The 25,048-nt window shown below is 41.0% G+C and overlaps 1 protein-coding gene across 1 annotated transcript in view; it reads right to left on the minus strand.

Moving 5' to 3' along the window:
* Positions 1-1,243: 1,243 nt before the first annotated feature.
* serinc4 (serine incorporator 4) overlaps positions 1,244-25,048 on the minus strand; it is a 34,705-nt gene continuing 10,900 nt past the window's right edge. Inside the window, exons 2-11 of the mRNA XM_034680659.1 lie at positions 21,768-21,935; positions 21,500-21,678; positions 17,421-17,500; positions 15,527-15,620; positions 14,063-14,274; positions 13,544-13,639; positions 4,652-4,778; positions 4,467-4,579; positions 1,990-2,143; positions 1,244-1,896 (exon numbers count right to left, since the gene is read on the minus strand). Of these exons, the coding sequence (XP_034536550.1) occupies positions 1,689-1,896; positions 1,990-2,143; positions 4,467-4,579; positions 4,652-4,778; positions 13,544-13,639; positions 14,063-14,274; positions 15,527-15,620; positions 17,421-17,500; positions 21,500-21,678; positions 21,768-21,935 (1,431 nt within the window). The 3' untranslated portion in view covers positions 1,244-1,688. The remainder of the gene's footprint in view (positions 1,897-1,989; positions 2,144-4,466; positions 4,580-4,651; positions 4,779-13,543; positions 13,640-14,062; positions 14,275-15,526; positions 15,621-17,420; positions 17,501-21,499; positions 21,679-21,767; positions 21,936-25,048) is intronic.

A 25,048-nucleotide genomic window follows, 5' to 3' on the forward strand; every position in this document is an offset into this window, starting at 1 on the left:
TGCTACAAACTGCAGTTCCTCGAGTGTCCACTTGAGGCTGGCTCCGAAAACACTGGAAGCCACATACACACCCATTCAAAAGAATTGTATCTTTACAGTAGAAATAAACGTGTGTACAGCCTGGTTTAAAAAACAGTTTAAGTCTGAATAGTTAGTTTCTCTGAACGCCCATCCAGTATTGGAAGTTAATGTCTTTATAACTCATTCGTTTTGTAGATATTAAAGGTGACATATCATGCAAAATCGACTTTTTAAGGGTTCTCTACCTGAAATCTGTGTCCCTGTCTACAAAAATGAAAAAGAATCCATTCTGCCCCTGTTCTGATTTCTCCACCTTTCTGTAAATGTGTGTGAAACCAGCCGTTTCAGTTTTCAGTGTTTTTGTTACGTAACAACAATATCCGGTCTGTAACAGGAAGTCAGAGCTCGGAGCTTGTTCAGCCCATAGACTGTATAAAATACAACTCAACCCCTCCTCCGTTTTTCATTCCCTGCACACATGTGTGCTAACAAGGAGCTTATGAGGGAGGCATGCTAGTTGTAGGCTGTCTTCATAAACACAAAGGTCGGTTTTACTCCCCACGTCTGCAGATTTGAAGATCTAGTGGATGATTTTTAGTTTTCATGGATAAGTGCTAGCGCTAGTTAGCATAGCCACATAGCTACATGTTGGTAGCTGTGTACCAAGACACACGTCGACATACTGATAAATAAAACAACAAGAAACACTAAATCTGTGACCAATGGTTCAGAAAGGTCCTGCTGCAGGCGCCTCTCCGTCAGGATCAGATTCTGGATCAGATTCAGAGGGTTGAAGTAACGCGGGTCTGTGAGCAGCCGTGTATATTCAGCCAACATGTAAACATTAGATCAACGTGCTGGACAGCCGAGGCCACACCCACTTCCTGAGGGGGCGTGGTCAGAGAGAAAACAGAGGGTTCTTCAGGCAGACCAAAATCTGATTTCAAAGTGTTTTTTTGAGCATAAAGTTTAAAGACATGTTTTGGGGACCTCTTAGACCAATATATGTTGATGAAAAAAGCGTGATATGTCACCTTTAAGGTTAAAGTTTTGCATAATTAAGAGCACGGCTGACTCTAAAGGTTCATTCTCTAAGTTTCCTGATTCAGGCAGAAAGATTTGTTCATGTTGAAACATCTCCAGTGTCTCAGATCAGAGGAATAACAGAGCTGTCTTTTTGTAAAGCAGATTATTTACCAGAAGAAAAAAAACACAGGACAGGAACGTGCTGCAGTATAAAAGCAAATATTTAGAATTCCTCCTCTGTTATGATATAAAAATCTAAACATTGATTTCAAATATGACTAAAATTAAAGAATAAACTTCATAAATGTTCCCGTTTTTACACCTACTTACTGTGATTCCCACATCAGACAGAGAGAAAGCTCCCTCCTCCTGATCCCTTTGGCAATTCATACTGTAAGTGTGTTTCTATAAAACATCCAGGTCCTTGTTTCTGGTTTGTCTTCATGGTTTCCAGCCTGTGACATCAGGTCTGGATACATCGGCAGGTCACTAAGCCCTCTGATTGGTCCATCTCACAGCACTGTGAGTCCTTGACCCTTGACCCCTGTGAGATCCACCCTCTTGTATCAGGGGGAGCTCTGACGTCTTGTCAACATCGCGCCCTGCCCGCCTTCTTCCTGGCCGGCCGCCTGCAGAGAGAATCAGACGCTGACGGAGACGTGGCGGGACGAGGCTGAGCGGCGTTTGATGCGTGAGCGTCGCGGTCTGGACTCAGTCTGACAGCTGCACAGAGGACCCAGGAGCAGCCACAGGTACAGGATCACACAGGCCCAACACGAAGACATCTTCACCCAGAACGTAGACCAGCTGCCGTGAGTGAAGGTGGTCTCCAACACGGCGGACTCGTAGCTGCAGGAAGAACGCCACAGGTTAACATCATCACTTCATCACTTCAACGTAGCTCAGTGAGAACAATAAGATGAAGGTTGGACCTCTACTGACCTGAACCAGTTCGTGAGGGTCATCATGACGTACAGCGACGCCAAGAAGAAGACAAAGTGGAAGAAGAAGTAGCTGTACGCCACTCTCTGGGTCTCGTTGTGGATAACCTGCTGACAGCCTTTGTTCTCCTCGTCAGTCACAAACTCCTCCTCGGCTGAAAGAGACGTTTATAAAGTCAGGATGTCTCACGTCACGACAGAGGAGTCTCTGATTACTGTCAAAGTTAAACACAGTGAGGGAACGCAGACGCCAGACGTATACAGATGGAGGAAGTTACCGCTGTCATCAAATTAGAAAGCAAGAAAACACACAACATACTGTGGCAGCAGAAGTATGCAGTACGTATCCTACAACCTGACATTTTATCAGTCAGTATCATAGACTGTATATTAAAGTGGACGCCATGAGTGTTCACTGACAGTGAAGCCAAAAGATTTAGAGCTCCCCCTGCTGGCTGGCTGCAGTATATCAACCATATGAGAGACCATATCACTCCTAATCTAGTATCCCTTCATTGGCTGTGTGGGTGTGTTTTAATCCTCCTTGCATTTTTTGGTTCTAATAACTTTGATCTTGCTGTTCTTATTCCTCCTCCATCGTTTGTTGTATTTCCTTTTATTTGTTGGTAGTTTTTAGTCTTTTTATGTTGTTTCATTTCTTTTTAACTTTGATGCTCTTAACCTTTTTATCTTGTTTCATTTCTTTTTAACTTTGATGCTCTTAACCTTTTTATCTTGTTTTATTTCTTTCTCATTCCTGTCATTTTGAAATAATAATAATAATTTATTATGACAATAATAATACTAATTTTATTATGATTACTATATTATGTTTACTAAATTGTTATTACTAAATTATTATTACTAAATTGTTATTACTAAATTATTTTTACTGAATTATTTTTCTAAATTATTATTACTAAATTCTCTCTCACCATTGATAACTCCTCCATCTCACCCTCCCCCCAGGTTAAGAGTCTGGGTGTCATCCTTGACAGCACACTATCCTTTCAATCACACATCATAAAATCACCCGGGCCGCCTACTTCCATCTTCGTAACATCAATCATCTCCGCCCCTCCCTCACCCCCCACACCTTGTCCACAGCCTTGTCACTTCCCTCACAAATCCCTCCATAAACTCCAACTGGTCCAGAATTCAGCTGCCTGTATCATTGCCCGAACCCCCTCCATCCACCACCTCACTCCTGTCCTCCAACAGCTCCACTGGCTCCCTGTTCAGTTCAGTATTCAATTCAAAGTCCTCCTGTTAACATTCAAGACCATCCACAACCTCGCCCCCCCCCCCATATCTGTCCGACCTCCTCCATGTTCCCACTCCCTCCCGCTCCCTCAGATCCTCTTCCTCCATGCACCTGTCTGTCCCCTCCGCCCGTCTCACCACTATGGGGAGCCGAGCATTCAGCCGCTCTGCTCCCCGTCTCTGGAACTCATGACCACCTCAACTCAGAAACAGAGATTCTTTCCCCCATTTCAAATCACAACTCAAAACATATCTGTTCAAAACCGCTTACTCCGTCTGACTCCAGTTGCACTGTCACATTTTAATGTTTCTATTTTCTGACCACTTTGGCAGTTTATATTGATTTTGTTTTTGACTTTGATTTTGTTTCCTTTAAATGTAAATTCGTGTATGTATATATATATATCTGTGCGGTGTCCTTGAGTGCAGAGAAAGGCGCCTTTAAATAAAATGTATTATTATTTTATTATTAAATTATGTTTCCTAAATTGTTATTACTAAATTATTATTAATAAATTATTTTTACTAAATTATTATTACTAAATTATTTTGCTTAATTATTTTTACTAAATTATTTTTACTGAAATATTATTACTAAATTATGTTTCATAAATTGTTATTACTAAATTATTATTACTAAATTATGTTTCATAAATTGTTATTACTAAATTATTTTTCTAAATTATTATTACTAAATTATTTTTCTAAATTATTATTAACAAATTCTTATTACTACATTATTTTTCCTAATTTATTTTTACTTCATTATTTTTACTACATTATTATATATTAAAAATATTTTTGTTGTTATTTTTTATTATAAACCCTGATTTCTCCATTCTAACAGATGTAAAATTCAAATACAGGTAAAATACGTGTCTATCAAATATGATCTCTGTCATTATAGTCAGGTCTTATCATGTTTTGTGTTCAAGGGTTACATTTTTTTATAAGTTTAGTTTTTATTAGTTATTTAATTCAAAAATAGAGGAAGTGATGTCATGATTGACAGCTCTGTTGACAAATGCGAGCTCCTGAAGAGCTGGACCGGATTATTAGAGCAGAGGAAGTGATGTCAGTCTCGTGACTCTACCAGTCAGCTTGTTTCTGTGTCATCTGAGTCATATTGAATGGTGTTCATGTTTAATAGTGTTTGTTGTTTACAGTACCCACAGGTGATTAGGGTTAAGAAAGATTAACATTATGAGTACTAACCTTCTTCCTCCTCCGGGCAGCAGAAGCAGCAGGTTGCTTTCTGGAACTCGTAACGGTAGACTTTGATCATCCAGAAGGGGCCGAACACCTCCGCCAGGTAGGACGCTTCATTACTGAGGAGGACATGAGATATATGAGACATCCTCTCTTTAAGGACATGAAGGTAAACAGAGGAGAGTACTCACCATGCAAAGAGGACGCAGCAGTACATGATGAACGCTCCGATTATAGCCACAGCGTTGCCTTCGTTCTGGATGCCGTCTTGTGCCACGCTCGGGTAGCAGACGGTCATGTTCATGCCCTGATAGACAACTGAGACAGAGAGGAGGACAGCGTGGTCAGTGGTTTCACAGGATCATCTGGGTGACATGTGCTGTCTGGTTTATGGACCACAGTGCTGGACATCATGTGAAGTCTCATTCTAATAAATGATAGGTGTTAGATAGATGTTGGGATGGAGGACCAAGGGGCTCTTAAAGTTATCCTGAAGGAATAATCATAAAATCACAACTAAAAGACCAAATAACATCGAGTCGAAACACACAAGCTACCCAAATGTAACCATTTAACTGAGGTTAGCTTAATGTGATTAATAATGTTAAGCTCAAAATAACAAAACCACTTCTGCAGCTGTTTATATGGAATCTAATAATTTCACAGCACCTAAAAACTAGGATAATAATAATAATAATAATAATGATACATTTTATTTATAAAGTGCTTTTCTAAAAACTCAAAGACGCTGCACAAAGGATAAAAACATCATATAAAACAACAGAATAATAAAAACATGAATAAAATACATTTAAAAGCCATCATACGTTAAAAGCAATTCTAAACAGGAGGGTTTTGGTGAGTGATTTGAAGGTGGACAGGTTGGGGCAGTTTCGAATGTTAAGTGGTAAGGCGTTCCAGAGGGTGGGGGCGGCGACAGAGAAAGCTCTGTCCCCCAAGGTTCGGTGCTTGGTGTCAGGTGGTAGGGAGAGGAGGTGGGCGTTGGAGGATCGGAGGTTACGGGAGGGGGTGTGGTGATGGAGCAGGTCGGTGAGGTAAGAGGGGGCCTGGTTATGGAGGGCTTTGTGGGTGAGAAGGAAGATTTTGAAATGTATGCGCTGTTTGATAGGGAGCCAGTGGAGGTTTTGGAGGACAGGGGTGATATGGTCACGGAAGCGGGTGTGGGTGAGCAGGCGGGCGGCAGAGTTCTGGATGTATTGTAGTTTGTTGAGTTGTTTTGAAGGAAGGCAGGATAGGCAGCGGTTTCCAAAACAGCCTGTCTGCAAAAATGCCGCTTGCAGAAAGGGGACATAAAGGGCTCAAAAAGTCTCTGAGAGATCCCTCACACACTTGATGATTTGACAGTGGGACACCCATAGGAAATGAAATTTAGAGAGGAGATCTCAAAAGTGTTTAATTCATGTCTCCTAGACAACAATGAGATCTGTTTGAAAGCAAAATGAGACGATAGCTTATGTCTCCTGTTTCTCATTCTTGCCTCCAGAAAAAAGTTGTAAAAAGTCTCAGCTTAGTCTCCCTTTCAGTTCAAAAGGAGATCTGGTCTAAATCTGAAATGGTTCTCAGGTATTTCTCAGGTGTTGTGACTCCTTTTGAGCTCAGGTGGAGAAATCAGGGAGCTCTCTCAATCTAACCTCATCCATTTGTTTTTGTCAGACTCAGTTTTTGTGTCTCAAGTTGAGCTCAGATGGAGCAAAGAAAGAGCCTGAGCTCATCTTTTCATCAACATTTATAGTGCCCTGCAAAATTAAGATTTCAATGTAATTGTCCACAAACTTACAATTCTCATTAAAACATTTGAACCACTTCAAGATCAGATATTTAGATGTGAAATGATCTCTTCTTTGACTTCACAGTCTGGTCCTTCCTTTACAAGTCTGTTTGGAACAAAACAACTTCACAAAGATTTAGTGGATTTGAGAGAAACTGCAAAAGATAGAGATTTCATCCCAGGTATGACCGACCATTTATTTAAAATATGGGCCTCTAAAGAGCTGACCAGATTTAGCCAGATTATTACAATTAAAGGGGAGGAGTCTGTTGGGCGCTGGTGGCCTAGAGGTCTAAGCGCCCCGCATACAGAGGCTACAGCCTTCGTCTCAGGGGTAGCAGGTTTGATTCCCGGCCAGTCGACCATTTCCTGCATGTCTTTCCCCGCTCACCACATTTTCTGTCTCTCTTCAGCTGTCCTGTCAAATAAAGGCAAAAAGGCCAAAAATATATTTTAAAAAAAGAAGAAGAAAATGAGCCATTAATGAGATCTCTCATTTAAGTCTCAAATAAGACTCATGTCATGGTCTAAAGTATTTCTCCTAGTGAATTTTAGGAGAAACCAATGAGAACAATTTGAAACTTGAATGAGGCTGAAGTGAGAATCTCAATTTTGTCTCCAGAGACTTAGAAGAGAAAGCCTTGAGCAGTAAAATTTTCCTCTGGGCATCCCTAAGCTCTCACAGACTTTGCAGGAACTCACCTCAAAGTCAGTGAGTGTGTGAGTGTGGACATTAAGATTGGGCCCCAGTGTCAAAAAACAACATTACTTTAAAGGAACTGGTGATCAAATGATAACAGGCTGAAGACAAATGTGGTGTTTATGCAGAAACAAGGAGCAACCTCTCACTACCTCAGACAGTGAGCTAATGAGTCAGCACAGGGAACTGAAGCTCAGGAGTATATAAGCGTCTCACACCTGCTCCCAATCAGGGACAATCAGGCGCACACACCTGACCCTGCAGTGTGACGATTATCTCACCAAACTCAGAGAGTTTCATTTCTTTTCGTATCGTTCATCTCATCATTCTGAGTACTGTCCTCTGGTTTAAACTGAACCATGTGAGAGCTTAAATAACCCTTTAAATACGTGGATAGAAAAACTGAGAGGTAGGGTCTGTTGTCTCTCAGTTGGAAGGTACTTATTGTGATGGGAGACAGAGTCTTCCCTGACCCCTCAGAGACTCTGTGATGGATTTTACAGGCAGGACAAGAAAGAGATGAGAGATATAGCATCACAAGACCCACTTGGATATAAACCAGAGACGTCTCATTTGATGCAAGAAAAGATTTAGTATGAAGTCTAAAGTGTGTCTCTGTGGGGATGGATCTTGTAAAACTTTATGAATTAAAGACTGGCTTCTTCTTCCGTCCCTGCAGAGAGAAGGCGTCACATGAAGGTCAAGTGTTGAGTCCCTTTTTTCACTCTTCCTCCTGCGTTTCATTTCCTGGTAAAATTCCTCTCTCTCCTGTTAGAGGGGGGTCTCTGCTGCACTGTCAACCATGAACGCACCCGCCGGACAATCTGTGAGGTGAACACGCTGCCATCATGAGCACTCACACACACACACACACACACACACACACACACGCACACACACACAAGCACACACACACGCATGTGCAGGAACCTCTAACTGGTCGTCTCAGCCGGTTGTGGATTCCTGAGGAGTTCAATGTTTGTGTGTTGTCGGGAAAAGCAACCTGAGCTCAGTGAAAACACCGGCTAATTACAGGATTTGGATTATATTATTCTCACAGACACACACACACACACACACACACACACACACACACACACAGACAGACACACACTTGGGTCAAGGGTCGCCAAGGGATATAGAGCGTGTCCTGCTCTTGAGGTGGATTTTGAATTGTACTCTGAACTAATTCTTCCTCTCATAAGCATGTGTGTGTGTGTGTGCGTGTGTGTGTGTGTGCTTGAGACAGAGGGAGACTGTGTGTCTGTGTGTTTGTCATGGTGAGGTCATCAAGCAGTATAAGCCTTCCAGGGACAGGCTCGGCAAACAAGACCCGAGAAGACAGTAAAGAGGACGGATCTCTTTGTCTGGAACACACACACACACACACACACACACACACACACACACACACACACATGCACACACACACACACATACACATGCACACACACACATTCCCCCTGGCAATGTTACCATGACAGGTGATGCACCCGTGAATTAAAGCAGCTGAAAAAGGAAACTCAGCAACAGTAGGTGGGAATTAAATATTTCAGAGCAGCAGAGTGTGTCAGCCTCTCTCTCTCGGTGTGTGTGTGTGTGTGTGTGTGTGTGTGTGTGTGTGTGTGTGTGTGTGTGTGTGTGTGTGTGTGTGGTTTACAGTCTGAAGTGAAAAGGTGTTTTTATAACAGACTCAGAGTGCATATTTTCTCAACATGTTGCTACAGTGTCCTGCACTGCCCCGACACACACACACACACACACACACACACACACACACACACACACACACACACACACACACACACACACACACACACACACACACACACACACACACACACACACACACCTCTTGTTACTGTACTCACTCATACTGTACCCTCACACACTCACGGGCCTCTGTGGACGTCTTCAGATACACTGCACACTTGAATCAGTGTGTTTATCTCATTAGTCGTCAAATTTCTCATTATAACAAAATAAAAGTTATAAAAACCCAACAGGTCCTGAAATAAATCTTGTTTTGAGATATTAATAGAGAGAAATAAAGACTTCATTTATCATACAGAGTAAAAACAGCGGGAAATGTAGAAAGAAAAATGATCTTGACGAGTGTCTTCCTGCGTTGGCGGCCATTTTTTCCTCATTTCTTCAGTTCTTCAGTTAAACAAAGAAAAAACTGAAATGATTGTTTTTGGAGGAAGAAAGGTTAAAGGTTACTGCTCAGCTCCAATCTGCAACGATGAAATGTTCAAACCAAGCCAGAAACCTTGGTGTAGTTTTAGACTCAGACCTTCATTTCAGCAGCCACATTAAGACAATTAAAAAGTCAGCCTACTATCACCTTAAGAATATATCAAGGATTAAAGGACTCATGTCTCAGCAGGATGCAGAAAAACTCCTCCATGCATTTATCTTTAGCAGACTAGACTACTGTAACGGGGTCTTTACAGGACTCCCTAAAGAGTCCATCAGACGGCTGCAGCTCATACAGAATGCTGCTGCTCGAGTCCTAACAAGGACCAAGAACGTAAACCACATCACTCCAGTTCTTAGATCCCTACACTGGCTTCCTGTCTGTCAGAGAATAGACTTTAAAATCCTGCTGATGGTTTATAAAGACCTGAATGGTTTAGGCTGATCTGCTTCTACTTTATGAACCACCTCGACCTCTGAGGTCATCAGGTACTGGTCTGCTTTCAGTCCCTAAGGGTGAAGCAGCGTTTAGTCATTGTGCACCACAAAGCTGGAACACACTCCCTGAAAGCTGCAGGTCTGCTCCAACTCTCACCTCTTTTAAATCAAAGACTAAGACTTTCTTATTTGCCACTGCCTTCCTATCTTAGATTATTTTAACTCACTTTAAATTAAAATTTTAATGTAATTTTTAATATATTTCTAATTTTCCTTTTCTTTTCTGTTTTATCATATTTGTCATTTTAATTGTGTTCTTTTATGCCTGTCTGAATGTCTCCAATGCTTTTAATGTTTTAATGTAAAGCACATTGAGTTGCCCTCGTGTATGAAATGTGCTATACAAATAAAGCTGCCTTGCCTTGCCATTACTTTCAATTTAGTCTTTTTTTTTGGCTCCAAATATCTCAAAATAAGAGTTTTTATCTTGACTTTTTCGGTCAGTATGGCTTAGTTTAAGTTAAAAAGATATTTTAACCAGTACTGAGACAAAGACATGCATTAAGATAGAAGAGCAAGAATAAACTACAAGCTATTAATTAAAAAAGCACAGAGGGGCATTTAAGAAAAGAGTCCACACTGCAGAGCGATGGTGCTTGCTGCTCTCTAAGTTGCATAAATTCATTACATAACAAGTCCACTAGACACAAACCCTGAGGCCAGAGAGGTCAGAAGGCTGCCTCTGCTTATGAGACTGGTGACATTTTGTACTGAAAAGTTATCCAAACAACGTGAAGAGACCACAAAGAGATGCAAAGGTTACACAAAGAGAGGCAATGACTGTAAAAAGACACAATGGAGGGATACAAGATGACAAGAAAGACAGAGACATGACTGCAAAGCAAACAAAAAGTGATGCAAAATGTGCAGAGATAAACACAAAAACTAGACAACAAACAAATTCACCTGACAGAGCAACAACAAAGATGCAAAATACCTCAAAGAGACATCAAACAACTACAAGAAACAAAATTCAACAACCAAGTGTGATGGCCATTGGCCTTGGTCCGTGTGTTTTTGCCTGTCCCCTTTCTTCCAGTACCTAAACCTATGTCTGTATGCTTCTGGGACGAGTTCATACGCTTTCATAAGCTTTGTAGCCTTTTAAGATACAGGTGGATGCGAGTGACGTTGGAGCTGGGGCTGTCCTCCTGCAGGAAGGGGTAGGGGGAGTGGAACATCCGGTCTGCTTCTTCATCTTCTTGAATTATTCTGTTATTGAGAAGGAGACACTGGCCTTGATTTGGGCCCTGAGGTTTTTTGAAGTGTATGTGGGACCGTCAGTGCCAGTGACGATATACACAGATCATAATCTGCTAACTTTCCTGGCTAGTATGCACAATGCAAACCACAGGCTGATGCGTTGGGTGCTGTTTCTTCAGCCCTATACGCTTGAGGTGAAGCACATTAAGGGCCGTGAAAATGTGATTGCTGACGCACTTTCTAGGGCACCATGTTGATAGCGCAGAGACCCTGTTAGTGGGGGTCTTTGTTTTATGGGGGGGGTGTGACGGCCATAGGCCTTGGTCCGTGTGTTTTCCTGCCTCTGCTTTCCCCTACAGGTCCTCCTGGAGTGCCTGCCCCTCCCAGCTCGTTTAGGGATTGGCTACACCTGCTTGGTGCCCTTAAAAGCTGGAGGAATCAAAGATGACTCTCTCTCTCTCTCCCTCCTGAAGGCTGGTGCCTGCCAGGCACCCTCTTTTGTTTCATTTTGTGATTATGTTGAGTTTAGCCTTGGTTACCTTTCACACATAGCGTTAGTTAGCACACATAGTCTCAAAGCACCCAACACCCTCACCACACTACTGATAGCAGACTTCATCATTAGTTTTCCTTTGTTAATTACTTTCAATAAAATGATTTACTAATTTAAAAGCTGTCGCTGTGGGGACCTCCCTTCCTTGGTGAGCTCTTAAACGAGCTGGGCGTAACAAAAGGGATAACAAATGGCCCCAAAGATACTCAACAACTTCACAAAAACTATGAAGAGAAACGACAAGACTAAAGAGAAATGCATCAAAAACCCCAAAACAACAACAAAAAGACACAAAGAGGCAGTGAGACAAGAGAGAGGCAAATCAAAGCCAGAGTGAAACACCTCAAAGATATGAAAAAGGATCTCACAGAGACACAGAGATGTGGAGAATAAAAGAGGCCACAAAGAGGACAGTACTGCAACGACAATCAAATAACTACAAGAGTCCCAAAGCAACAGCAGGAAGACTGCAAAGACACACAACACTACAAAAACACAAAACAAAGGCAAGAATATGAAGATACAAACAAACATAAAGACTCAAAGATACACAACGACAAGAGGAAGACACAAATCAGTGTCAGAAAGGAACACTTTAGAGATACAAGAAAGGACCTCGAACAAGTCCACAAAGAGGTACGGACTACAATAACCCTCAATCAACTACAAGAGACGCAAAGCAACAACAATAAGAATGAAGTATAGATACACCACAAAGACACACAAGGACACAAGGGATGAAACTCAGAACTACACAAACAAGGAAACACAAAACAGAGGCAAGAAGATGAAGAGAAAAAGAACAAGACAAAGATGTAGAATGACTACAGAGAGACACAAATCAACTCCAAAAAGAAACATCCTGAACTACAAAGAGACAAGGAAGAGCTGCAAAGACACAAATAATGACTACAAACAGGCGCCTTAAGACTTCAGAGGATCATGATACTACAAAACCTTGAGTATCAGTCAATGAGGAGACAATACGATGTAAACAATGTGCACAAAGTAACTTTTAAAGGATGCAACTCGACCACAAGAGACACTTCAAATGTCTTTCACTGAGCCGCCAGTTTAACACCTCAATAAACAACCTGTGCTCCGTCCGGTCTGTCCTCTGCAGAGCGCTCATTCTCTAAACCTCAAACCAAAAACTTCCCATCGCAAAGTCAACCCAGGCTTCATGACGAACATTTGGCCACATGATTCAGATAAATGCAGCATCAGCTCTCCTCCACAGCTCTCTGTCAACATCTGATCTCTGTGTTTCTGTGTCTTTGTGTCTTTGTCCTCGAACTCCTCGTGTCACCCGACCTCTTCCCGTCGGTTTTAAAAGACACCAATAAATAACTCCTTCCCGGCAGACGTGAGCAGCACATCGCCCTTTATCTGCTCATCCACTGTGAGAACATGTGTAATGACGCTGCCAAGTTTGTGTTCCTCTGTTATTATGTTGTCAATGGATCCATGAGGAATGTGAAACAAATATCCTTCAGTCTGCCCTCACCACAGGCCACCGGCCCAGCAGGCAGCATGTCAGAGCACATCTCATCCCAGCTTATCTGTGAGTGTGTGTGTGAGTGTGTGTGTATGTGTGTGTGTACGTTATGTTTGCATGCATGCCATTAAGATGTAAACCCGGATAAGACAGGGGGGCCTCTGACAAGCTGCTGCACTAATGTCTCAGTCATGTGGAGGCTCTTTGTCTTACCTGGAGTCAACAGGTGAGTCATTACGAGGAAATTAAAGGTCAATTATGGAGGATTTTATCATGAAGGTGTGTGTGTGTGGGCTCCTCAGTCAAAGTCAAAGCAGGACAGGATGACGAGGAAGATTCATTTCACAATAAGAGTCTTTTGTCAGGCACTAAAATTAAAGATTGTTTAGTATGAATCCAATAAAAAGCACTGCCCTTGTTCTTCTTCGGCCTTTAAGGAGTAAAAATAAGAAGTTACCGGTTAATTAGTTGCATCTTTTTAAAGGATGCATCCCCCTTTTTGGATGCAAAGGAAAGCGCGTCTCACTCCAGTGCATAAAAGTGTTGAAATCTCCCTTTAACTGCATCCACGTTGGAGGCTGGTGTGTCAGAGAACAGAGTTCAGTGTGCACGTGTCTGCTCTGTGTCGTGTGAGTGCGCTTACTTTTCTCCGGCGGGCGGCTGGACAGCGCCGAGAACGTCAGGTACATGACGTAACAGCTGATGATGGAGGCCTGGAGGAGTCCTGAGCGAGGCTGCTCTGCACAGACGGAGAGAGAGACAGAGACAGAGAGAGGGAGAGAGAGAGAGAGAGAGAGAGAGAGAGAGAGAGAGAGAGAGAGAGAGAGAGACAGAGAGAGAGAGAGAGAGAGAGAGAGAGAGAGAGAGTCAGGGATCATCAATACATCCAAACCAGAGTCCTTCACCTTGACCAGCATCTACAGCCAATGCATGAACACTTTGATTGATGCACTCAGGTATTTCCTCTTCTGCAGCAGCTGAATCCTCAATGATAAAACTCAAACATGTGCAGACAAAGCAGACGGATAATATTAGCTTAGTCCTAATTATTATTATCTGCAGCAGCGCCGGATTCAACAGGAGGAGGAAGTCTGCATGCACTAAGCGTTATCTCACAGCCGAGCGCCGCTGACAGACGCGCGAGTGTGTTTCATCGACTCACTCTGCTTCACGCACGGCGTGACGGCTATGAAGGACATGAGGCCGCAGAGGCCCAGGTTGATCCACAGCAGGGCCTTGTTGAACTGGCAGGCGACGGGGTGCGTGTAGTACTTGTACATGAAGGTGAAGGCCATGGTGGCGATTGTGTAGAAGAAGAGGGTGGCACACGTCACCGCCAGGTACCAGCGCTTGTTCTCGGCCGCTCCGGTTAACCTGAGAGAGGACGGAAACAGAGGACAGACGTCAGCTGTACGTCCACCCTGCACAGAGTCACTCTGATTGGGTGTTTGACACAGATCGCAGGTACCAGGCAGATCAAATCACAAGCAGGGACTCAGATTCATCAGCAGCAGCGTTAGATTGAAGTGCACTAAGGATTCGATGGACGGTCTCTGAGAGAGCAGAAACTTTTTGTCCGGATCTGATCCTGTAACTGTTTGCTGTAAAAGTTTTCTTCAAAGTGTCTCTTAAAGAAGAGAGGGACTCAATACTGTCCAAATATGACTTAAGTAAAGAAGACTGACAAAGGGGATTTCTGTAAAACCATCGCAGAGTACCACAGAATTTCACCACAAACATGCAAATCCAAATTAAAGCCACAGACTCTAAAAATGTGGATCCACAGTTCCAGATGTTTGGACGCCGTCGCTGATGAATCCATCATCACTCTGCAGAGACAGAGCGTCGTCTCCAGATGCAGCTGCAGCATGTTTGTGTTTGTGTTCTTAATTCTGAATGTAGGGATCTATGAGGGGGCTAAAATAACATGTTACTGAAGCATGCATCTGCAAAATGCCACATTTTCACAAGCAGAGGATCAAGAAGAATCAGTGGAGGTTTATGCATCATTTTTTGGCCTTGAAGCCTGAAGACTTATTGTGAAATACCTGGGGGAATTATTAGAATATAGTCTGCAGAAATAAATGTATTTCACTTAAGTTAATTTATCTTTAATGCATTTGATCCCTGTTAGATTCTACTGTGAAATATTTAGAAACAGGGGGTCCAAAGTAAGTGAACTCAGAAACATTCCCTCTAAATGTGATAATAAAATCTGCTGCTTCATCACTTTGTGCATGAATCTTCTGCTGCAACGTTTGTCTCTGCTCTGGTTTAACTTTTTCCACCACATGTTGAATCTGGCCGCAGAGATTTAATCCCATTCAGACAAGACGAGAGCATCAGTAAGGACGGTCACACAGCTTCTAGATCATCCTTAAGGGGGGGCTCAGGTGCAGGTCTCTGTGCATGGATATTATCATGTTCACACAGATTAAGAAGGTCCTTTAGCTGTTTCCACAAAGCTGGAAGAAATTCAAGTTAAATCTCCAGACTTGTTCTATTGTATTTTCTTATCTATCAGCAGTTTATTAGAGATGTTTTGGATACTCCCTCTGTCAGGATTTATAACCTATAAATATAAACTGACCTAGACCTAATATTTTGTGTTGACTCTCTGACTCACCAGTTCTTGTTCCAGGTGTGAGCGAAAGCCGTGATGAGGATGAGTTGGATGAGGATGAAGGCAAATCCTCCCACCACACCAACATAATGCCAAGCTGAGAGAGAGAGAGAGAGAGAGAGAGAGAGAGAGAGAGAGAGAGAGAGAGAAGATGAGCTTGATTTATTTCAGGGAAGTGAGCGAGTGATCAGAAAGAAGGAGAGAGAGCGAGTTGTAAATCATTACAGAGCTCTGATCTCAGACTTGTTTCATCAACAGATTTATTGTTCCCAAACAAAGTGAAACCACGCTGCAGAGATTTATGATCCAATAACTCACACATGGAGGTTCAACTCAGGAGCAGATCTCTGCTGCCCTCTAGCAGGACACAGAGGGAACTGCAGCAGCTGTATTATCATCGTCACACTTCTTCTCAGAGAGGGTTTAATCTCAGAAATACATCTTTACTCCAGTCTCATGTTTTCATATTAATATAAATCCTCCTCTAAAAGATGTTTTTTAATTAATAAGACATTTTTTATTTTTTAGAAAATATAATAATTCTCAAAAAATATCTAAAAATACTAAAAAATGTTCCCTCCATTTCTCCAAATACTGACACAGTAATTTTAAATGATGTCCTAATATGTAGAAAAAATGCCTGTAATTTGATTCAAAATAATAAATACAGATGCATCTCAAAATATTTGAATATTGCAAAAAAGTTCAATATTTCCCATCACTTATTTAAGAAAGTGAAAATGTTAAATATTTAGACTCATTAGAGAATCACTCAAATGTTTCAAGCGTCTTTGTATTTTAAGTTTGATAATTATGGCCTCCAGTAAAAATTAAGAGATAAATAAATAAATATAATAAGTAAAATACATAAACACATAAGTTATAAAATAAAAATATAATAAGTAAATAAGTAAATAAAATAGACAAATAAATACCTAATGTAAATAAAATAAATAGCTAAATAAATAAAACATAAATACATAAATAAAATAAATAAAATAAATAAAATAAATAAAATAAATAAAACATAAATAAAATAAATAAAATAAATAAAATAAATAAAATAAATAAAATAAATAAAATAAATACCTAATGTAAATAAATAAAACATAAATACAAAAATAAAATAAATAAGTAAATATTATACATGAGTAAATAAAATATATATATATATATGTAATCAATACATTATAGGTAAATAAATAAATATGTAAGTAAACAAATTAATACTTTGATTAAACAAATAATTCATGAATGAATAAAAGATATTTCAAAGTATTAGAATATTTCATTTTGAGTTATTAAAGGCCCTGTGAGGAGTTTTGAACTGGCTGAGAAACAGACTGAAAATGATACTGATGCCTCTTTATAACCTTCAATAGCAAACAAGACCATCAGCAGCAACACTGACACCTTCTCTGTTGTCATTTTTAATGCCTGAAACCGCCCTGAGGGGGTAGGTGTCAGACCAGATGATGGACATCTTGCTTCAGAAACAGCCTTTATTTGACTGTTTTCATGGAAAAGAATCACATTGCCTGATAAAGTTGACTGTTAAAAGACAACAGGATGAGGTTTTTGTTGAAAACACTACTTTTGCATGTTTAGGACAAGAGATAAGAGGTATCACTTTGTCCACAAGGGGGCGCCAGAACCAATACAAAACAAAAGTTCCTCACAGCAGCTTTAAGGAGGAAATAACTGTTATGATATCAATGTTTTCCTCCTCTCCTAAAACAAGGAGCAAGCACCTCAGAATAGAGTATCTCTAAATGATGGACTAACAGATTCATGGAGTAATATCTGGAAGATTCGCAGGGTCATATTTCTTTAACATGTCGCCTCAGCTAGAGCTCATTCAGATAAATCCTGCAGACCAACAGGGTCAGCTCCTCACCGTGCAGGAAGGACTCTGTTGGGATGAAGAAGGCAGCGGTACACGTCCCCAGCAGCGTGATGAACTTCAGGAACCAGAAACTGAAGAGACAACAGAAGGAACAAATATTAACATTTAAATTTAACGTTCAATGGCAGAAGAAGACGCCAGCATCGCTCATCACTTAACTAAGGCGTGAAAACATTAAAGCTCCAGTGAGGAGTTTTTAGTGTTTGTGAAAAAGGTTAAAATTAATACAGATGTTTTTACACAGGAGGTGAAAGCAGAAGAGTTTATCAGTGAGAAGGTTAATTGACCACAGGGGGCGCCAAACTCAACATCAGCTGAAAGTTCCTTACAGTAGCTTTAAAGACGTGTTCTGTTTCCTGATGTTTCAAATGAACCGACATGATGGACGCCGTCTGATCTATCTGACCTGACCTGACGTCTCTGTGATCAAAGAACTACAGATTGAGTCCTTCATGAGATCCCTGCGTGCCCCTGTGACCGTCTGCTGTTAAAGAGGACATGCAGACTCTCAGTGGGGCACTGGGTCACTCTCTGACCCCCCCAGAGAGCCGCAACCTCTGCCAAAGACCCTGCAGCCTTTCAGCGGCGCTCCGATAAGAGTCTTGTGAGTAGATTTAAAGCAGAGAAGACGAGTCGTATAAATCCTAATCCCGGGCTACGTCACCGCTCTAATCGACCGCAATGGAAAGTGTGACAACAAAGAGCTTTAAATAGAGCGGGAGGCCGGCTCAGGTGAGAGGAGAGTGAAAACACCTCGTTCAGGAGGTATTTAAAGACCAGAGTGTTTAAAGAGAGAGCTGTGGGAACGTTTCTAGAAAGGCTCTGATTCAGAGACATTACATATAAATCTTTGTGACCTCTGAGGAAGCTTCACTTGGATTCTCAGACCGGGGGGATTAACTGAACGTGGGAGAGGATTAGGGTTAAAGTTTTTGTGGTTGATTGTGGATAATTTGAATAAAAATGACAGAGATCCTGGAGATACAAACTCCCACATTTTGCTAAAACTGTCCCAAACTGTGATTTTATCATGATGATTGAGCAGGCAGTGTTTAGGAGTTAATCCTGATGTGATTAAAATCTAAAAGTAAAGCTTTTTTTTGTAATCCTGAGCTATTCCATCCTTTTCTGAAGACTGTAGTAAAGCCACCGCAGCGTCTTCCTGTTTTCTGCTGCCGCCATGATGAAATATAAAGACACCACTACAAATCTAGAATTTAAAATCCTTCTTCTAGGATCCCAACATGCAGGCCTGCTCATCGTACCTGAAGTCTCTGAAAGTAGTATGGGAGGTGGAGCCTTCAGTTATCAGGCCCCTCTCCTTTGGAATCATCTACCAGTCAGGGTCCGGGAGGCAGACACCCTCTCTACTTTTAAGAGTAGGCTTCAAACTTTCCTTTTTGATGAAGCTTATAGTTAGAGCTGGATCAGGCTTGGACCAGGTCTTAGTTATGCTGCTATAGGCTTAGACTGACACACTGGGATCCTGTCTTTCCCTCTCTCTCCTCTCTCTGCCTGTCTCTCACTTTAACTCTTCCTGTCCCATTAAAGTTACTAACCATAGACCTTTCTGGAGTCCCTGAGCTCCCTTGTCTCGTAGGTTCCTCTGGATCTCTGCCGTAGATTCCTTTTTTGGGGTCTGTTATTCATCCTTTCTTTCTTTCTTTCTTTCTTTCTTTCTTTCTTTCTTTCTTCTTTCTTCTTTCTTTCTTTCTTTCTTCTTTCATTTTTTCTTTCTTTCTTCTCTCTTTCTTTCTTTCTTTCTTCTCTCTTCTTTCTTTCTTTCTTTCTTTCTTTCTTCTTTCTTTTATTTCTTTCTTTCTTTCTTCTTTTTTTCCCTTTTTTCCTTTGTCTTTCTGTCTCTCTTTCTTTCTCTCTCCTTTCTTTCTTTCTTTCCTTCTTCTTTCTTTCTTTCTTTATTTCTTTCTTTCTTTCTTTCTTTCTTTCTTCCTCTCTTTCTTTCTTTCTTTCTTTCTTTCTTCCTCTCTTTCTTTCATTCTTTCCTTCTTTCTTTCCTTTCTTTCTTTCTTTCTTTCTTTCTTTCTTCCTTTCTTTGTTTCTTTCTTTCTTTCTTCCTTTCTTTGTTTCTTTCTTTCTTTCATTCATCCTTTCTTTCTTCCTTCCTTCTTTCTTCCTCTCTTTCTTTCTTTCTTACTTTCTTTCTTCCTCTCTTTCTTTCATTCTTTCTTTCTTTCTTTCTTTCTTTATTCCCCTCTTTCATTCTTTCTTTCTTTGTTCCTCTCTTTCATTCTTTCTTTCTTTCTTTCTTCCTCTCTTTCTTTCTTTCTTACTTTCTTTCTTCCTCTCTTTCTTTCATTCTTTCTTTCTTTCTTTATTCCTCTCTTTCATTCTTTCTTTCTTTCTTTCTTTCTTCCCCTCTTTCATTCTTTCTTTCTTTCTTCCTCTCTTTCATTCTTTCTTTCTTTCTTTCTTACTTTCTTTCTTTTCTTTCTTTCTTTCTTTCTTTCTTTCATTCATTCTTTCTTTCTTCTTTCTTTCTTTCTTTCATTCTTTCTTTCTTTCTTTCTTCCTTCCTTCTTTCTTTTATTCCCTTTTCCTTCCTTTCTTTCTTTCTTTCATTCTTTCTTTCTTTCTTTCTTCCTTTCTTTCTTTCTTTCTTTCTTTCTTCCTCTCTTTCTTTCTTTCTTACTTTCTTTCTTCCTCTCTTTCTTTCATTCTTTCTTTCTTTCTTTCTTTCTTTCTTTCTTTCTTTCTTTCTTTCTTTTCCTTCTTTCTTTCTTTTCCTTCTTTCTTTCTTTCTTTCTTTCTTTCTTTCTTTCTTTCTTTCTTTCTTTCTTTCTTTCTTCCTCTCTTTCTTTCTTTCTTACTTTCTTTCTTCCTCTCTTTCTTTCATTCTTTCTTTCTTTCTTTCTTTCTTTCTTTCTTTCTTTATTCCCCTCTTTCATTCTTTCTTTCTTTGTTCCTCTCTTTCATTCTTTCTTTCTTCCTCTCTTTCTTTCTTACTTTCTTTCTTCCTCTCTTTCTTTCATTCTTTCTTTCTTTCTTTCTTTCTTTCTTTATTCCCCTCTTTCATTCTTTCTTTCTTTGTTCCTCTCTTTCTTTCTTTCTTTCTTTCTTCCTCTCTTTCTTTCTTTCTTACTTTCTTTCTTCCTCTCTTTCTTTCATTCTTTCTTTCTTTCTTTCTTTCTTTCTTTATTCCTCTCTTTCATTCTTTCTTTCTTTCTTTCTTTCTTTATTCCCCTCTTTCATTCTTTCTTTCTTTGTTCCTCTCTTTCATTCTTTCTTTCTTTCTTTCTTACTTTCTTTCTTTCTTTCTTCCTCTCTTTCTTTCTTTCTTCCTCTCTTTCTTTCATTCTTTCTTTCTTTATTCCTCTCTTTCTTTCTTCCTCCCTTTCTTCCTCTCTTTCATTCTTTCTTTCTTTATTCCTCTCTTTCTTTCTTCCTCCCTTTCTTCCTCTCTTTCATTCTTTCTTTCTTTATTCCTCTCTTTCTTTCTTCCTCCCTTTCTTCCTCTCTTTCATTCTTTCTTTCTTTATTCCTCTCTTTCTTTCTTCCTCCCTTTCTTCCTCTCTTTCATTCTTTCTTTCTTTATGCCTCTCTTTTATTCTTTCTTCATTCCTCTCTTTCTTTCTTCCTCCCTTTCTTTCTTTCTTTCTTTCTTTCTTTCTTTCTTTCTTTCTTTCTTTCTTTCTTTCTTTCTTTCTTTCTTTCTTTCTTTCTTTCAGCTCCCTTGTCCCGTCAGTTCTTCTTCATCATTGCAACAGATGGCCAGCTGCTACAACTACTACTATCCGTCTCCCCACTATCATCTCTCTCTCTCTCTCTTCATCTCCCTCTATCCCTCTCTCCAACACGGTCCCAGCAGATGTGTGTCTAACATGAGTCTGGTCCTGCTGGAGGTTTCTGCCTGTTAAAGGAAGTTTGTCCTTGCCACTGTAACTTGCTAAATGCTGCAAAGTGCTCTGCTCATGGTGGATTAAGATGAGATCAGACTGAGTCCTGTCTGTAAGAGGGGACTGGATCTGATCCGGTCTTGGTGTTGGGTCTTTGTTAATAATAGAACATAGTAGACCTGCTCTGTTTGGAAAGAGTCTGAGGATGGTTCTTACCCGTTGTGTATGAGCGCTCTGAAGTCCTGACTGGACTTCACGTCGATGAGGAAGATCGCCATCATCAGGTAGAAACAAGAAGTGCCGAAGCAGACTCTGTAGACGGCTGAGTATCCCACCAGCATCTCACAGTGTCCCCCGCCGTGTGCCTGGTCACACACCACGTTTAGGAAAGGCACCTGAAACACACGCACACACACTTTTATACCTCAGCTAACACATATGTGTGTTACAAAGTTACATGTCAGTGTCACACAGTTCCACTCACGTTTTCCCTGACGAGCTCAGAGACGGTTTGGGACAGCATGAGGCAGGACACGGCACAGCTCATGATGTGGAACAGCGTGTACATGACCCGCGTGCTGGTGGACGATTTGACCGGAGGACAGAAGGCACAGCAGAGCGAGCAGGGAGCCGGCCCACAGCAACAACAGATCTGAGGAGGAGGAGAGGGATGAGAAGACGGAGGAGGGTTGAACATTACAAACGTTTTTACTTCACAAGGATTCTGCATACGGCTAAAAAAGGAAAATCCAAACAACCCCTGTGATGTGAAGCTGAATCATCCAAGGATAATAATGAGCACTTTTCCTAACACGGCTGTATTTTACAGAGAGATTTTAGAACACAAGGAGGAAAGCTAAAAGTCAGAAAATTATAAATATTCAGTCCAGGATGAGGATTCATAAAAGCTCTCTCACAAAGTCAAGTTCTTTGAGGACATGTGAAAGATTAACGGTGATATAACCTCTCTGATCTCAAAGAAAGAACGGAGTGATATTTATAGTTTTATAATAGAGACAGAGAAAAACTGAAGTGCCAAAAGATTTACTGAGTCAACACATGGAAGGACACAAGCTCTCAAAACAAGGAGGATTCAAAACTCCTGAAACGCTCGACTTAAAGGAAGAAGAAGGAGATCGACCGGTGTTCCAGTTTAAAGAGCGACCCTGTTAACTGGAGACTCTCAGTTAGATGCATCCCTCACAAACGTCTTTAGACGATCATTAAATATCTGATGAGGATATTTGGAGAATAAAAACTAAACTAGGATGCATTCCCGAGGACTCCTTCTGAGTTTCAACAGCGGTTGTAAACTCCACAAACACTGACACGTTCAGCTGAAGGTCTCCAGTTTACAGGGTCGCTCTTCAGACTGGAACACCGGGAGCTGACAGAGACGCATTCACACTATCAGGCTCAGAGAAGACCGATGTTCAGGAGGTATTAAACCAAGTGAATCACAGGTGTGTGTGAGGTTATTGTGGATGAAGGGGGAAATAAAAACACTGAAGGTACTCTACCAATCAGAAAGGTTCAGAATAGCAGGCCCCGCCCCCTTAAAGTTCCTGGACCTTTGAAAAGTACTACCCCAGAAAGCAGGGACTTTTCAGGGGGAGATGAACTACCCAGGAACTAAAGTTAGACCCTAGTTCCTGTTGTTGAAACGTGCACAGTTCCTCAAAAGGTTCTAAGTTCCTGGGGACAGTTCCTGTGGTCATGAAGCACCTTTTATGACCTGAAAAAGCTAACAGGACCATCAGAAACTTTTCCAACAGGACACATTCACAGTAGTGACGACTTTTATTGTGAAAGGGAAACAGGAGGATACTTTTAGTGAACAATACAACCATGGCAAGTTCAGGACAAGATGGAAGAGCCAAAGTGAGACATTTGTGGTCAAAGTTTGAGCTTCATTCACTTGATTCTTAAAACTGAGCCTTGTGTTGGACTCAGCTGACCATGGATGGTATCTTTACAAAAAAAAAGGGGAACATCGGCATGACAGGAATCTCTTTGTGTGCTAACAATCATCTATTCACCTGAGACATGGATCTAAGAGAGACTAAGTCATGTTTAAAGTTTCAGACACCACAGTACGACACGACCTGAGCAGTTTGTGAAGCTGTACGTGAGCCAGGACCCCAAACTCCAGCTGTCTGAAGACGTTTGCAGGTCAGCGCATCAGACAACTTGACACAGACAGGCAGAGCTTGGCGGAGCATCAGAGAGCGGCAGATTAATCCAGCGAGTCCATCAGCATCTGGCTGGTTCTGATTCTGAAAAATCAGGGCTGTGGAGGACTGGATGTAAGCCCATCCCTGCTGATCCTGAACTCAATCTAAGGAGGCAAAAAACCTGCACGCACATCCGTGTGCATCTGTCTGATGCTGCCGCCGCCGACTCTGCAGATTACAGTCTGGAGGTTTGTCTGCAAGATCAGGGACACGACGTGAAGTTCCAGTTCTCTACATTTTCTCTAACTTTAACAAGAGAAGAGAAGAAAAGATGCAACACGTGCAGCCTGAGTCATTCCTCCACTCTGCAGCATTTTTGTGAATGCTTTTGCAGTGAATCCAGAAACATTAATAATCCCCACGTGCATTTTATAATCTGATGGATAACGCAGAGCAGATTATCTAACAACTTCTTATTGAATGGAGGACTGAGCAAAAATAGAGCTTCAATCAGCCACTGCCTAAAAATGATTTGAGCCTGTAAGAGATGAGACACGATAGATGGGAAGGATGAGACTGATTCTCAGAATCAGAGGGAAAAGCATTGAGTGTCTTGTGACCTTTTCTTTATGTAACGCTTGAATTTACTTTAAAAACGCAACCAAATTTGAATGTTGACTCTAAATTGACTCCTGACTTCTGGTCATTACAAAGTCGAGGCTTCAATTTTAAGGATGCCTTGTTTTTTTCTATCAGAACCCCTCGACTCTGAACGACCTCTCTGAGGAGACACTCGTGCAGAATCAGTCTTCATCATTCATTGCTCCAATGTCCTCTCCTTACGTCCTATTTTTACCATCCTTTATTGCTTTTATCTCATTCATCTTACTGTTCAACATCTTTTCATCTGTTCTCATCTTCTCTGATATGATGTCGCCGTCTTCTAACCTTCTTATTCTTTATTGGAGGAGTTTAGTTCTTGAAAGCAGGAGTTCAGACTCATTGAGGATTGAGGTGGAGAGATGTGTGCGGAGTAAAGGACAGACCGCACTAGTCTCTGTGCGGCGGGTCCACAAGGTTCAGAAGATTCTTTCTTCATGCTGACATTAGGCTTCAAAACACTGCAGCCAATGGCATTGAATTTTAAACTTTACTGTCTTTATCTGTTAAATCTCTGCCTGGGGTCTATGCAAATTATGGACTTTATCTATTTACAGTTGTGCTCACAAGTTTACATACCCTGGCAGAATTTATGGTTTCTTTGCCATTTTTCAGAGAATTTGAATGATGACACAAAAACTGTTCTTTCACTCTTGGTTAGTGGTCGGGTGAAGCAATTCATTATCAAACAACTGTGTTGTCATTTGCGTAGTGATGCCTTTCTTCCGGCAACTCAACCACGCAGCCCATTTTTCTTCAAGTGCTTCCTTATTGTGCATCTTGAAACAGCCACCCCACCTTTTTTCAGAGTCCTGTATTTCAGCTGAACTTATTTGTGGGTTTTTCTTTGCATCCCGAACAATTTTCCTGGCAGTTGTGGCTGAAATTTCTGTTGGTCGACCTGAACGTGGTTTGTTTTCAACAGAATCCC

The sequence above is a fragment of the Notolabrus celidotus genome, chromosome 3 (genome assembly GCF_009762535.1).
Source record: "Notolabrus celidotus isolate fNotCel1 chromosome 3, fNotCel1.pri, whole genome shotgun sequence".
Lineage (NCBI taxonomy): Eukaryota > Metazoa > Chordata > Actinopteri > Labriformes > Labridae > Notolabrus > Notolabrus celidotus.